The sequence below is a fragment of the Hyla sarda genome, chromosome 11 (genome assembly GCF_029499605.1).
Source record: "Hyla sarda isolate aHylSar1 chromosome 11, aHylSar1.hap1, whole genome shotgun sequence".
Taxonomy (NCBI): Eukaryota; Metazoa; Chordata; class Amphibia; order Anura; family Hylidae; genus Hyla; species Hyla sarda.
Genome location: NC_079199.1, coordinates 37,087,729 through 37,102,484, shown reverse-complemented (window position 1 = coordinate 37,102,484; position 14,756 = coordinate 37,087,729). Strand labels below are relative to the sequence as shown.

Below are 14,756 nucleotides of genomic sequence, written 5' to 3'. Positions count from 1 at the left end.
GAGGGGAACCCCTGATGCTGCTTCACCCCCCTCTTATTTTAGCGAACAATGCAGTGGGTGAGAAGCAGCCAGCAGACTGCGTCTGGTACTGGAGCCATTGCTTGTGATCCAAGCCAGACACAAGGATGTAATGCTCTGCAGAGCGTCATTATCACCTCTAAAACCAAGTGTCTGCATGGTCAGTGTAGAGAGGACTGCGTAACCTGAGTACGGAAAGCACAATAAGCATGTATCCTTGCTCTCTAATGGAGAAATATAGGGACTCTTTACATCTTGCTTCAACCAGATTACTTAAAGGGGTTATCCAGCAAAAAACTTTTTTTATATATATCAACTGGCTCCGGAAAGTTAATCAGATTTGTAAAATTCTGAAGTTAAGGTTGTTCTTTTCTGTCTAAGTCCTCTCTGATGACACTTGTCTCGGGAAACGCCCGGTTTAGAAGCAAATCTCAATAGGAAACCCCTACTAAACTGGGCGGTTCCCGAGACACGTGTCATCAGAGAGCACTTAGACAGAAAAGAACAACCTTAACTTCAGAAGCCCATAAGTACTCAAAGGATTAAGATTTTTTAATAGAAGTCATTTACAAATCTGTTTAACTTTCTGGAGCCAGTTGATATATATATACGGTATATATAAGTTTTTTCCTGAAATACCCCTTTAAGGAGGACCGGTCTGCTCTCCTGATATGTCTGTTTTTGTTATTACTTCTAATCCTCATGAGATTACAATAATGGAGCATCTTTTTTATTTTATTTTTTTAGAAATCTACTTTGTAACATTATTCTGTAATTTCTTCTGGAAATGTATGAATAACATTGACAACTGGGCATCAGCACACCCCATATCTGTTTTACACTATCCCATCGATGGTGACAGGGCAAGGCCCACTTTTACTTATACATCTGACATTTACTTATGATGGATGCCACTTAGTGCCACCCATCACACATAGGCCCATGGTGGAAAAGGAAAAACAAACAATATCACAAAGTATACAATTTTATATACGGATCCAGCTCAATTGAATAGCACAGAGGTCAATGTTTCCCAATCTTCTCATTCATTGTTCCCTTTAAGGTGTCCATACACTTTAGATGAATGTTGTCTCAAGCTGACAATTTTGACTGGCCTGGCCGATCATCTGAAGTGCATAGGGGTGTTGTGACTATCCCTCCATGGCAGATTTTTTAGATATAAGTATTGGGCATACTGAGTTTCTGCATGGCCAATCCTTTTCATATCAAGGGAGATAAGGCACTGTTAGGTATCTTGACAGTTTTTAAAGGGGTACTCTGGAGGAATTTTTTTTTTTAAATTAACTGATGCCAGAAAGTTAAACAGATTTGTAAATTACTTCTGTAGCTGTATGCTACAGAGGAAAGTCTTTTCTTTTTGAATTTCTTTTTTGTCTTGTCCACAGTGCTCTCTGCTGACACCTCTGTCTGTGTCAGGAACTGTACAGAGCAGCATAGGTTTGCAATGGTGATTTTCTCCTGCTCTGGACAGTTCCTGATACAGGCATCAGGCGTCAGCAGAGAGCACTGTGGACAAGACAAAAATGAAATTCAAAAAGAAAAGAACTTCCTCTGTAGAATACAGCTGCTAAAAAGTACTGGAAGGGTAAAGATTTTTTATTAGAAGTAATTTACAAATCTGTTTAACTTTCTGGCACCAGTTGATTTAAAAAAAAAAAAAAAAATTCCACCGGAGTGCCCCTTTAATATCTTGAGGCTCCAGAATCTTATGACAATCCTTGCTGATCAGCCCCCCACTGATGAATTTCAGCATATTTACTATGGACCAGTTCTCTTCCATCAAACGTTTGTAAGGAAATCAGACTGGTAGGAATAAGTATAAGGCTGGGGGGAGAGGATTGTTATAACATTTTCGAGCTCTAGACAACCCATTCACATGCTACCCTTTGTATGGGAAAGGGAGGGGGGTGGGCGTCATCTAAAGGAAAAACTATTGGCTGAAGGACAGTTATCCAAGGCTTGTGCACACCTTTATACTGTACAAGGCCCTATCTTATTCACAAGAGGATAAGTACTAAACAGTGATCAACTTATTTCACATATCCAGATGTATAATATCGGAACACTATCATACTGAGCACATTTAAATACTGTTCTGTGCGAGCCACCTTTGTTATGATTTATTCACTTTTTTAAAGGGTACCTTTCATCAAAAAAAAAAACTTTTGATATATAATAGATTAATGTATGCAGAATAACTTTCCAATAGCATATTATTAAAAAATATTCTTCTATTTAATTTTCTACTTTGAAAAAAATGACCACAAGGGGTCTCCCTACCAGTCCTGCCGCAAGCTTTTTTATTTTTATTTTTTAGATTTTAGACTCATGCTGGAGTCCTAAATCTCAGACTGCAGCCGGGACACAGACAAGCTCCACACTGGGAGCAGTGCTGAGATGGTCTGTGTCACGGCTGCAGTCTGAGATTTAGGACTCCAGCATGAGTCTAAAATCTAAAAAAAAAAAAAAAAAGCTTGCGGCAGGACTGGTAGGGAGACCCCTTGTGGTCATTTTTTTTCAAAGTGGAAAATGAAATAGAAAGAAGCATATTTTTTCATTAACATGCTATTGGAAAGTTATTCTGCATACATTAATATATAATATATTAAAAGTTTTTTTGAGGAAAGGTTCCCTTTAAAAGCTGGATAACCTGCTATTTGTGCTGTATGGATTCTACAAAGGAAATGGCTCGGCTTTGTGCATCCTGTGCTTACCCCATCTGAATGCTAGTGTCGGGAACTGTGAAACCGAGAAAAGCATGCAATGTCAGGCTGCTGGTTCCAAAGCCGGCAGGATATTGTCATGTATCAAAAGAGGCATGGACTCAAGGGACAGGGACATAATACTCCCCCTTTATAAAGCATTGGTACGGCCTCACCTGGAATATGCTGTTCAGTTTTGGGCACCTGTCCATAAAAGGGACACTGCGGAGTTGGAAAGGGTGCAGAGACGCGCGACTAAACTAATATGGGGCATGGAACATCTTAGCTATGAGGAGCGATTAAAGGAGTTACAATTGTTTAGTCTTGAGAAGAGACGTTTAAGGGGGGATATGATAAACGTATATAAGTATATTAATGGCCCACACAAAAAATATGGAGAAAAACTGTTCCAGGTTAAACCCCCCCAAAGGACGAGGGGGCACTCCCTCCGTCTGGAGAAGAAAAAGCTTAGTCTCAAGGGGCGACACGCCTTCTTTACCATGAGAACTGTGAATTTATGGAACGGTCTACCTCAGGAACTGGTCACAGCAGGAAAAATTAACAGCTTTAAAACAGGATTAGATACATTCCTGGAACAAAATAACGTTAATGCTTATGAAGAAATATAAAATCCCATCCCTTCCCCAATATCGCGCCGCACCCCTACCCCTTAATTCCCTGGTTGAACTTGATGGACATATGTCTTTTTTCGACCGTACTAACTATGTAACTATACAAGTGGCGGTGAGCTGGTAAGTTTTTTCTTCAAATTGTATTTGGCTAAAAATACTGTTCAGCATATTGCGTGTGATCCCAGCCTTGCAGTTCTGCACTGCTCCTCTCTATGTAGTTGGTGTGTTGTTCATCCCACATCATCATGTGACTGCGACAATTCAGCATTTTTGCTTCAGGCCACGAGGTTTCGCCATTGTTGTGAAATACTGTTATGAACCTACCGTATTCCTAAGGGTGAGAAAATCCTTTTCAATCTTCTGTGTTTGCAATTTTCTCACCAACAAGGTAATTGTGCTCGTCTATCCTCCAAGATTACATCTAAGAAGAGGCCCCGCAACCTTCAGAGCATCGATCTGTAACGAGTTTCTATCAATTCAGATAATAGTAGCCCAACAAGATGTAGGATTATTAATCCATTACACGTCGCAGACGATCCTTACAGTAACCGAGGTTCAGTCATTAGGTTGATTCATTTTAATCCAGGAGATTACGACATCTTCTTATGTGGTACTTAGGTTTAATACCACCAAACCTCCATCCTATTATTCCTTATCTTATCAGCTCCCACCTTTCATTAACCTGTTCTCCAAACCTTCTGTCAATCATTGGCTTTAGTTTCCTGATCAGACCTCATAGCTGCCCAGATTATTGACACACCTCAGGCTTTATCTTTATTGCTCACTGCTATATCCCTTGCGTAACAAACAAGTATCAAGGACACCACTCAATAGATCACCCCTCCACCCCAGGACTGCAAACACAAGGGTCCCCTCATAAATCTGCAATTTTAACTTTTTTCACCTAGAGAGACAAGCGTGTCAAATGTTTTTAATTGTACTGCCACTACAGGTCCGGCAGGGGGCGCCACTCAGCTGCCTAGACTACTTCAGGAAGTATTAAATGTTTGGCAACAAACTATGAACTATATTGCCAGCCATTAGGCATTAAAGGGGTACTCTGGTGGGAAAAAAAAATTCAAATCAACTGGTGCCAGAAAATTAAGCAGATTTGTAAATTACTTCCAGGATTTATCAGCTGCTGTATACTACAGAGGAAGTTATGTAGCTCTTTGCAGTCTGACCACATTGCTCTCTACTGACACCTCTGTCCATTTCAGGAACTGTCCAGAGCAGGAGAGGTTTGCTATGAGGATTTGCTCCTACTCTGGACAGTTCCTGATACAGACAGAGGTGTCAGCAGAGAGCACTGTGGTCAGACTGCAAAGAACTACACAACTTCCTCTGTAGTATACAGCAGCTGATAAATCCTGGAAGGATTAAGATTTTATTTAATAGAATAATTTACAAATCTGTTTAACTATCTTGAGCCAATTGATTTGAAAAAAAATTATTTTACAGAGTACCCCCTTAAGGCCTCCATCGGCAGAATAGGGACAGGCCACATGTTCCATGAAGAGGACACTGCTGAAAAACTGTAGTATTATATGTGGTGAAGTCAGATAAAAGTGAATGAAGGGGTAACCATGCAATACATGGCCAGGCCTGCCAGAGAGGAGAGCCATTAGTAGAGTGGCAAACAGAAAAGGGTCCCCCGCCACCACGCTCTAATAAAACGTATAATCTTTGTAGTCTTCTTGAGACAGCCCCTTAAAATTGTGCTTCAGGGATTCAAATACAATGTGCCGTTTTATGGTGATGGTGGGGTATGTAACAGTTTACACCAGGGCTCTAGAGGAGCCCAAAATAATTTCTCTCTTTGCTCCAATAACCAGAGGTACAGCTTATATTCAGAGCCTCAGCCAACTATATTTATATATTCTGCAACATGTCAAAACCAGCTCATTTATAGCCAAGGTAGCTTATATTCTTTTCATTCTGTAATATGAAATCGCTATGGGCAATTGACCACACTAGCCTTCTTACGTCTCCCCTATGATTTATGGCAAGTACAGGGTCTGCGGGGGCTGTGTCTGACAACAAATTCTGGTCATGTACCACCCCCACAGGGCTTGTTCTAGGCACAGCACATCCTCAAGTACTTAAAGGGGTACTCCACTAGCCAGCGTTCGGAAGTAGATGTTCAGAACGCTGTTTTTGTGCTGCCCCTTGTGACATCACGGCCATCACACCCTCACCCATAGACTTGCATTGAGGGGGCTTGAGGGGCGAGGCCGACCCCCCGCAGCACAAAAAACAGCGTTTGGAACATTTTACTTCCGAACGCTAGCCAGTGGAGTACCTCTTTAAACAACACTCTGTAGAAAATGTATACAACACAAAAGGGACTGAAAAAAACCTGCGCGTAACTTTACTGTTTTCCCCACTCTGCCCTGGCTGCAAAAAGAAATAGAAACTCCGCTGGTGCATAGAACATCCGCTTAAACATTAAACAGGTTTTACTGGTTGAGCTCCAAAGTGTTTGGGGTCTTCAATCCAACCCAGAAGGAGAGAACTATATTCCTCTATATTAGACATGATGGATTTCAGCGGCTCAATCCTCTGAGTGATATGCCACCACTATAGGAGTCCGACTGCAGTTTACTCCTCTATTCAGAACACATGAACACTCAATGGATCAGGAGAGAACGGTCATCGCACAGCTATCGCCTGTCTACGGGTATCTAAATTTAATGATATTCCTGCGCTATGAAGCCTATACAGTTGTGGTTTTATTCAGAGCCCCATTCACCCCATTACATATTGTTTAATATCCTGTTCTTCTTCCCATGCAGCAGCTGAGCCCTTAAAAAAGATGTCTGTGACCCTCCCATCTATGATGGAAGACGACGAGGATGTGAAATCCCCCCTTGAGGAGTCCGAATCTTCAGGTGCTGATTTTTTCTGAAAAAGTATGGCAGGACTGTGCTGGACGAGGCCTTAATGAAGTCCTACAACTATAGATCATCGGGATTGTATGGATGGATGTGCGCTGATGTATTGTGTGTAAATATCAAGAGATTTTATTTTTTACGATTTTGGAATTTATATATTAAACATTGAGATTTTAAATTGTCTGTCTTCTGTGTGATAAAAAATATCAAAAAAAAAAATTGACAATCTTCTTAGCCCATCCCCATGTTTGGTCACAAAGCCTCTTGTGATATTTCATTGTCTCTCGTTGTGAACTGAACAATTTTCCATAAGTATCTGCAGGACTGTATGATACCAAAAGCATCCCTCACACTAAGTGGTTAAGTCGTGCACTTATAATTCGTAGGACCCAAGGGTTTGAATTAAGATCACAGGGACACGGGTAATGATCATCTTGTTCCTGGCCCTTCAGACTTCACATTTATGTGTTTTGGCTTGTGTGTCTGTGCTTTGGAACAAATGTGAAATAGGGATTCATGACCGGACCGGTGCACAAGCCTGTAGTATAAGCCGCCTGCCATGGTGTCTTTAATAGAATATACATACAGTTATACCATGTGCATTTAATCATCAGTCCTACAAATTGGTTGAAAACTTATTGGAAGAAACATAATTTTACAGACTTAGGGTCTATTCACACGTACAGTATCCTGCGCAGATTTGAAGCTGTGTTCAGTCATTTAGTTTACATTGAAATCTGCAGCAGAAAATCCTGCGCATCAAATCTGCACAGAATACTGTACGTGTGAATAGACCATAAGCAGCCATTTCAGTTCTAATTCTTAAAGGGGTACTCCACTGCCCCAGCATGCGGAACATGTTGTTCCGAATGCTGGGTGCGGGGTCAGTGACGTCTGCCATGCCACGCCCCTACCATAGTCTTGCATTGAGGGGGCGTGGTGTGGCGTCACGAGGGGCATGACGTTACATCACACTGGGGCAGTGGAGTACCCCTTTAAAACTTGGGGTACAACATCAGCTACTGTGTGGATTCAGACCTGTCATATCAGACAACGTATATGAACAGTATACTATGGCTCAAAATTCATCTTATAAAAAGGGTAAAACACCCTTTCCGAGCATTTCAGAGATCATCCTGTGTCCCTAAAATGGTTCTCAGCTTTGGATAATCCCTACTAGTTAGATGAGTTCCTTGACAATCAGCCAATAACAACATGCCCCCTCCCTGCTGGGACCCCCAGACATCAGCTGTCATCTGTGGGGAACCTGGCAGTAAGGGCGCATTCACACTATGGAAAGCTACTCACTTTTCTGCCGGTGCCGGCTGGGTCTCTGTGCATGCAGGCACAGCTCTCGGTCTCCATGGGTCGAATAAGATTGCGCCTTACAACACGCTGCTACCTACTCCCTCCTCTGACTCCTCTCTAAGGCAACTGCTGCCTCCGTCAAGTACAACTGCGCCGGCGGCCTACAGAGCGCTCTTGCCTTACAACCCGCTTGTTGGTGTCTGGGAGGACTGGAGGCCAGGTTGTAGTGGCAGGTGAGAAGGCTGCTTTCCCACGTGTATTGGGGACACTTATCGGTCACCTGCGGAATCACTGTGTTGGCAGACACCTCCTTTATGTCCCCTGCTTCCAGCAGCGGACGGCTCTGTTCCATAGGGCTTGTGACAGGTCATTGTGGAGACAGACAGCATGAGGTGAGTGCCAGCGCAGTGTATGGGGCAGATCAAACGACCCGGCTGCAGCAGTCAGCGCCGCCAGGGAGAACAGTCGTTTTCGAGGATGGCCCCGACACAGAAGCTTCTTATGTTGATGCTGCTTTCAACATACGATGGCTTCTGAGAGTCCATTGTATGTTGGAGCCATTGTATGTCGAGGGACCAGTGTAATGCATGACGTGACCCTCTCGTTTACTTCCCACTCTGGCCAAGAAATTAGAATTCTGAACAAAGGGCAGCCCTATATTAATACAGAGTTTTCAAAGGGTGTATGAAAATGGGTTTTCTACAACCGGCCATACACAAGGTAATTGTCGGCTGAATTGTTCACCTGCTTCTCCGTCCAACATAAACGTGCAAGTTTGGCTCAGCTGAAAGTCCATGTTTACTTCAATAGGGAAATGTGGATAAGCTGATGAAATCCAACATTTCATATTCATCTTTAACCCAGAATTTTGCAGTCAAGGGGGAGTCGGTGAAGCCCCATACACAAAGGAGATGTCAAAATTAAGTAACGAGCTCATATGTTCAGCTATACATTACAGCCTTGGTGCACTACATTTCACGGGACCAACCATATGATACAAAATGCTTAATACTGGATATAAAGTCAGCAGCCGTTATATTATGGGTACCAATTATAGGACCGTCATACCTCCTGGATGTAGCTTTTTAAATGCCAAAAAAAACATATATTAGCAAAAAAATGGGAATAAAACGTAGCCCAATCGGATAAATGTTTATTCTAATGTGTCTAGAATGAACATAATAAATAATTAACAAGGCTTTATGGAATCTACAGAACAAGTCTTTCAAGTATTGGTTCACCCATAACCACTCATCCTACGCAGCAGAAGAGGTTTACCGTATTTTTCGCCCTATAGGACGCACCGGCATATAAGACGCACCCAATTTTAATTTAAAAAAAGATTCTGCACCCAACAGTGATCTTCAACCTGCGGACCTCCAGATGTTGCAAAACTACAACTCCCAGCATGCCCGGACAGCCGTTGGCTGTAATCATGAGTATCATTTTAATTGTAATGACCCATAGAATAAAGAAAACAGGTCATTTTTACCATAAATTGTATGGCGTGAGAACAAAACCTTCCAAAATTAGCAAAATGGCAGTTTTCTTTTTTTGGGTGAACCATACATTTTATGGTAAAATTAGTTATATCATTACAAAGGACAACTGGTCACACAAAAAAACAAGCCCCATACTAGTTTGTGAATGAAAATATAAAAGAGTTACGATTTTTAGAAGGCGGGGAGGAAAAAAACGAAAATGCTAAAATAAAATTAGCCTGGTCCTTAAAGGGGTACTCCGCCCCTAGACATCTTATCCCCTATCCTAAGGATAGGGGATAAGATGTTAGATCGCCGCGGTCCCGCTGCTGCAGCACCCCGCTATCATTACTGTGCAGAGCGAGATCGCTCTGCACGTAATGACGGGCAATACAGGGGCCGGAGCAACGTTACGTCACGGCTCCGCCCCTCGTGATGTCACGGCCCGCCCCTGTCAATACAAGTCTATGGGAGGGGGTGTGACGACCGCCATGCCCCCTGCCATAGACTTGCATTAAGGGGACGGGCCGTGATGTCTTGAGGGGCGGAATAGTTGCAGCGCTGGAAATGAAAACAGGATAAAGTATCCTAAAAATCTTTTAGAGCCTGAAGATGTTACAGTTAGAATAGTCTATTAGGGTGAGGAAATAACAGTATGCAGGTTGGCACGAGTGCTGGGGCTCACAGTGCACCCGGCCTGGCTGTGAAGATACCTGCCATCTTATGAATTGTCCCATCTGTTAATTGGCACTTGGGTGTTATAAACCACTATATGGTGTTCTGAAGTTATTTTTTTTTGCTTATGTACACCAAATTTATCATCCCCCTCCCCACCACTCTTGATTGTATGATAAATATTTTTAAATAAGCAAAACCAAAGTAAAAAAAATTACTTTAAAACTCACTTTTCAAAGATAACAATTATAAATGTCCCCATCATAGTTTGACCAACAGCCATTCCTTTCGAACCCCCCCAATAGTAATCATGTATTCTCAATGGGGAGAGGGAAATAAGCCCCTGACAGTCCCCTGTAGGCCCAGCGTATATCCCTAAGGAGCAAAGAGATCAACATGTTGCAATCTAATATCTATCATCAAGTTTGTGATACACCTTTAAGGTAATGTGTCATCAGAAAATAACCTATTGTTTAAATTAAGATTTATGGTCAACGTATTTTCAAATTTTCCATTTTATTTTATTTTTCCCAGATTTTAAAATAATTCTAAAATCTTGCAGTTTTAATTTTGCCCACAAAGCCTAAAATGAAGCTGAGAATTCCTGTTCTGTCTGTGATGATTGGAGCAGGCTGCTGGATAATGATCTGCACATTACAGTAAAAAGTTAACACCACTAGATAGGGAAGACAATAGCAGCTCAGCCACTCCCCTTCCTGCGGAATGACCTTTGTAAAGGTCACAGGGAATGCTCAGTAATATTTCCAATTCGTGTATATGGGACAGGTCTAGTCTATTGTTGCCTATGTCCATGTTGCTTGTTGCTGCATAGCATCTCTCTAAATGCTGTTTAAAACAAGATGACAGCCCCCCCCCCAAAAAAAAAAAAAAAATATAGAAAATAGAAAAACAATTGTTAAAATAAAATCTAGGTAATACATTCCATATTTTAAGATGTATTATGAAATTATTCAGTATAATATAAAAAAGTATATTGCATCGAAATGTTTTATTATTATTTTATGAGCTGTCTTAAAAATAATTTTTGGCTATGATACAGCAGGTAAAATAAATAAGACCTGTGATTTACTACCTGTAAATGCCTTTTATGGCCTTATAAATCTGGCCACTAGGGGTCTCCCTTCTTGTCCAGACTGCATTATCTCTGCTTAAAAAGCACAGACTTTGGTCTCCTGCTGGACTGGTAGGAGACCAAACTCAGGAAGTGCGGTCTGACTATAGGCAGTGAATAGCACTCTGTGTATGAAACAGAAGGAGTGAGTGCTATTCACTGCTTATGGTCAGACCGCACTTCCTGAGTTTAGTCCCCTGCCAGTCTAGGAGGAGACCAAAGTCTTTGCTTTTGAACAGATGGAATGCAGTCTGGACCAGAAGGGAGACCCCTAGTGGCTAGATTTATAAGGACAGGAAAGTGACATAAAAATATATTTATTTACACGGAGTAAATAACAAATCCTATTTATTTTACCTGCTGTATTACATGCAAAGTGCCCATTTAACTATTCCATACATAATATTTTAATAGTGATTTTTTTCCCTTTTACATTACATGGTATGGACAGCTTGAATTCAATTATAAATCTGCCACATGAATTGATGCATTGGGAATGAATTTCTGTCAAACTGTCCACTATTTAGACAGGTTTTGAAATAAGAATCAAAAAGTCTGTGACAATTTCCTGGTAACAAACTGTGCTGTATTCCATCAGAGCCTGACAATGAGGAATCGCTCTCCATGCCTCAGTGATCATACAATGGGTTCATCAAAGTCACAGGAGATGCGCTGGATTTGTGGCTACATTGTATCTACCAGTCTGATGCCTCTGCATACATTGTGATACTGGGAGAAGCGCATTCACCTCTGTGGTCAGTATATTAAGCTGTGAATTGAAGGGATGTCAAAAAGGATCACTTAAAAAAAATAAAAAAGAAAGAAAACCATTTCCTCTGAAGTATTCAGCAGCTAATAAGTACTGGAAGGATTAAGATTTTTTAATATAAGTCATTTACAAATCTGTTTAACTTTCTGTCATCAGATTTGTAAGTTACTTCTATTAAAAAATCTTAATCCTTCCAGTACTTATTAGCTGCTGAATACTTCAGAGGAAATGGTTTTCTTTTTGGAACACAGTGCTCTCTGCTGACATCACGAGCACAGTGCTCTCTGCTGACATCTCTGTCCATTTTAAGAACTGCCCAGAGTAGGAGAAAATCCCCATAGCAAACATATGCTGCTCTGAACAGTTCCTAAAATGGACAGAGATGTCAGCAGAGAGCACTGTGGTCATGATGCCAGAAGAGAGCTCTGTGTTCCAAAAAGAAAACCATTTCCTCTGTAGTATACAGACCCCAAAAAGTACTGGAAGGATTAAGATTTTTTTAATAGAAGTAATTTACAAATCTGTTCAACTTTCTGGCACCAGTTGATTAAATAAAAAATAAAAAAGTTTTCCACGGGAGTACCCCTTTAAACAGATTTGTAAATTACTTCTATTAAAAAATCTTAATCCTTCCAGTACTTATTAGCTGCTGAATACTACAGAGGAAATTCTTTTCTTTTTGGAACACAGAGCTCTCTGCTGACATCTCTGTCCATTTTAGGAACTGTCCAGAGCAGCATATGTTTGCTATGGGGATTTTCTCCTACTCTGGACAGTTCTTAGAGGTGTCAGCAGAGAGCACCGTGGTCATGATGTCAGCAGAGAGCTCTGTGTTCCAAAAAGAGAACAATTTCCTCTGTAGTATTCAGCAGCTGATAAGTATTGGAAGATTGAGATTTTTTTATTAGAAGTAATTTACAAATCTGTTTAACTTTCTGGCACCAGTTGATTTAAAAAAAATAAAATAAAAAATAAGGTTTCCACCGGAGTACCCCTTTTACAATGCACCTTTTTGCCTCCACAAAGCTATTGCCTGCTAAAACCGTACAGGATGCAAAACTAACACAACCTGATGCATCTGTTGGCATACGGTTTTCAATACGGTTCTGTACAGTTTTCAAATTGAAAACGTATACGGGAACTGTATTGCAAAAATGTGGTGTGAACCCAGCCTAATACAGGTTGCGTAGCGGAGAGTATTGTCCTCTTTATAGTGTAACCTGTGCGTACATAGTTGGTGTACCATTTTGTTCCTGTTAAAGTCTTAAGGGCCTAGTTACTGTGAAAGGCCAGCCAAAAGTACACACCTGCTGCTGTTGTAGAAAAATACTGTTTTAAGCATAGTGAAGCGTATTGTCCTCCCCTCATATATGCACTAACATGCACAGAGGAGTGGCAGAGGCCTAAATTCATCATGCGGAGGTCGCAGCAGACTGGGGGCAAGTTGCAGCAGGAGTCGCAGCGAGAGGCCTGAGCTCCCAGTATCAGCTAGCGGTTGTGTCTCGACCAGCAACCCATCTACCATCATCGATTGGTTAACACAGTCATCCACTTCATCACAAGTGACATCTGACACCGCGAGTCAACAGTCGGTGGATTCCTCAGACACAACCCTCAGTTGGCATGGCCAGGGAGCAGTCCCTGTCCTCCCATTGCCTCTGTCCTATGCTGTTCCCTCCCCTACAGAAATATCTTATGCTGTGGGTTCAGCTCCACTATTTAGTGAGGACGATCTAGAGGAGAGTCAGCAGCTACTGCCCAGCTAAGAAGTGGAGAAGACATCTGCCGCTTCCTCCACTAGGCGGGCAAGTAGTGATGAGGAGAGTGACGTGGGAGGTGGTGTTGCGAGCGTTCAGGCTCCTGAAGCAGACACTGTTGAGGAACCTGAGGAGGACATCAGTGACCTGCAGACACAACTCGATGATGATGATGAAGCCGATCGCACTTTGGAGTAAGGTGCTGAAGGGGCTTCATCATCATCAGGAGAAGAGGATTGCAGGTTACCCGTGATGCAGCAGCTGAGCCAGCAACATGGTAGCATGGTTGGCAGTCAGCATGGTGGCAGAAGTGGAAAGTCTGGAGCCAAATGTGCCCAGGATAGACCACCTGCTTCGTAGCAACCTACCTTCCCGGGAGGTAGTGGAACAGGGGTTCCTGGAGTCGGTGGCAGTAGCGGTCAGTGCGGACTGTTGGTGGGAAAATCAGCTGCGCGGCGGTGTGGCAGTTTTTCATCAAGCATGCGGAGAATGTTAACCTGGCCACATACAAGATGTGGCGACAGAAGGTGAAGCGTGGCCAGGGTCCCAATGTTGGCATCACGGCCCTGCGTCAACATATGTAGCGTTGCCATAAAGTGGCCTTGGAGAACCATGGCTCCAATGTAGTGGTCCAGCCTGCTGCATCACCCAGTGGCACACTGCTCCTTGTTTCAGCCAGCCTAGGCTCCACCACCTTAGCCGAAGGGAGCTGTCTGTTATACCCATCTTCTGTCGCTCCAGATGCTCCTGCTCCTCTTACTTCGAGTCAGTCATTCTGCCAGCAATCCATCGGCGAAGCCATGTCCAAAAGACAACAGTATGCTCCCACTCATCCAGTGGTGCAGAAGCTGAATGTGCCCCTGTCCAAGTTGCTGGTTCTGCAGTCCTTCCCTTTTCAAGTGGTGGATTCTGCACCTTTCAGAAAACGTATGGCTTGTGCTGAGCCGAGGTGCAGCATCACAAGCAGTCATTTCTTTGCAAAAAAGGCTGTACCAGCCCTGCACAATTTTGTGGAAGAGAAGGTAGGTCAGTCCTTGAGCCTGTCTGTGTGTACCAAAGTGCACAGCAGCGCTGACGTGTGGAGCTGTAACTATGGTCAGGGACAATACATGTCCTTTACAACCCACTGGTTCCTGCACAGCCACAACAGCAACTTGGACAGGTCACGCTGCTTCCGCCTCCACCCTCTTAGGCCGTTGGTCCTGTGACAGTGTGCGACTCTGCCTCCCCATCCACCACCGTGCCCTCAGCCTCCACTGCACGGACAAGTCTCAGTGCCCCTCCAGCATACCATACTATTCTTCACATGGTTTGCCTTGGCGAATGGAGTAAAACAGGGGAGGAACTGCTAACAGTCATTCATCAAG

General features: G+C 42.7%; 1 protein-coding gene across 5 annotated transcripts in view; it reads left to right on the top strand.

The window, feature by feature from the left end:
- The window catches only part of KIAA0586 (KIAA0586 ortholog), a 181,559-nt gene extending 175,122 nt beyond the window's left edge, over positions 1 to 6,437 (top strand). For 3 of the 5 annotated variants that reach the window (XM_056546820.1, XM_056546822.1, XM_056546819.1), the window contains one exon: positions 6,169 to 6,437. In XM_056546820.1, the coding sequence (XP_056402795.1) occupies positions 6,169 to 6,281 (113 nt within the window). In that variant the 3' untranslated portion in view covers positions 6,282 to 6,437. Of the gene's footprint in view, positions 1 to 5,907; positions 6,054 to 6,168 lie in introns of all 5 variants that reach the window. The other 2 variants (XR_008848977.1, XM_056546821.1) reach the window with 2 other exon arrangements.
- The last annotated feature ends 8,319 nt before the right edge of the window (positions 6,438 to 14,756 follow it).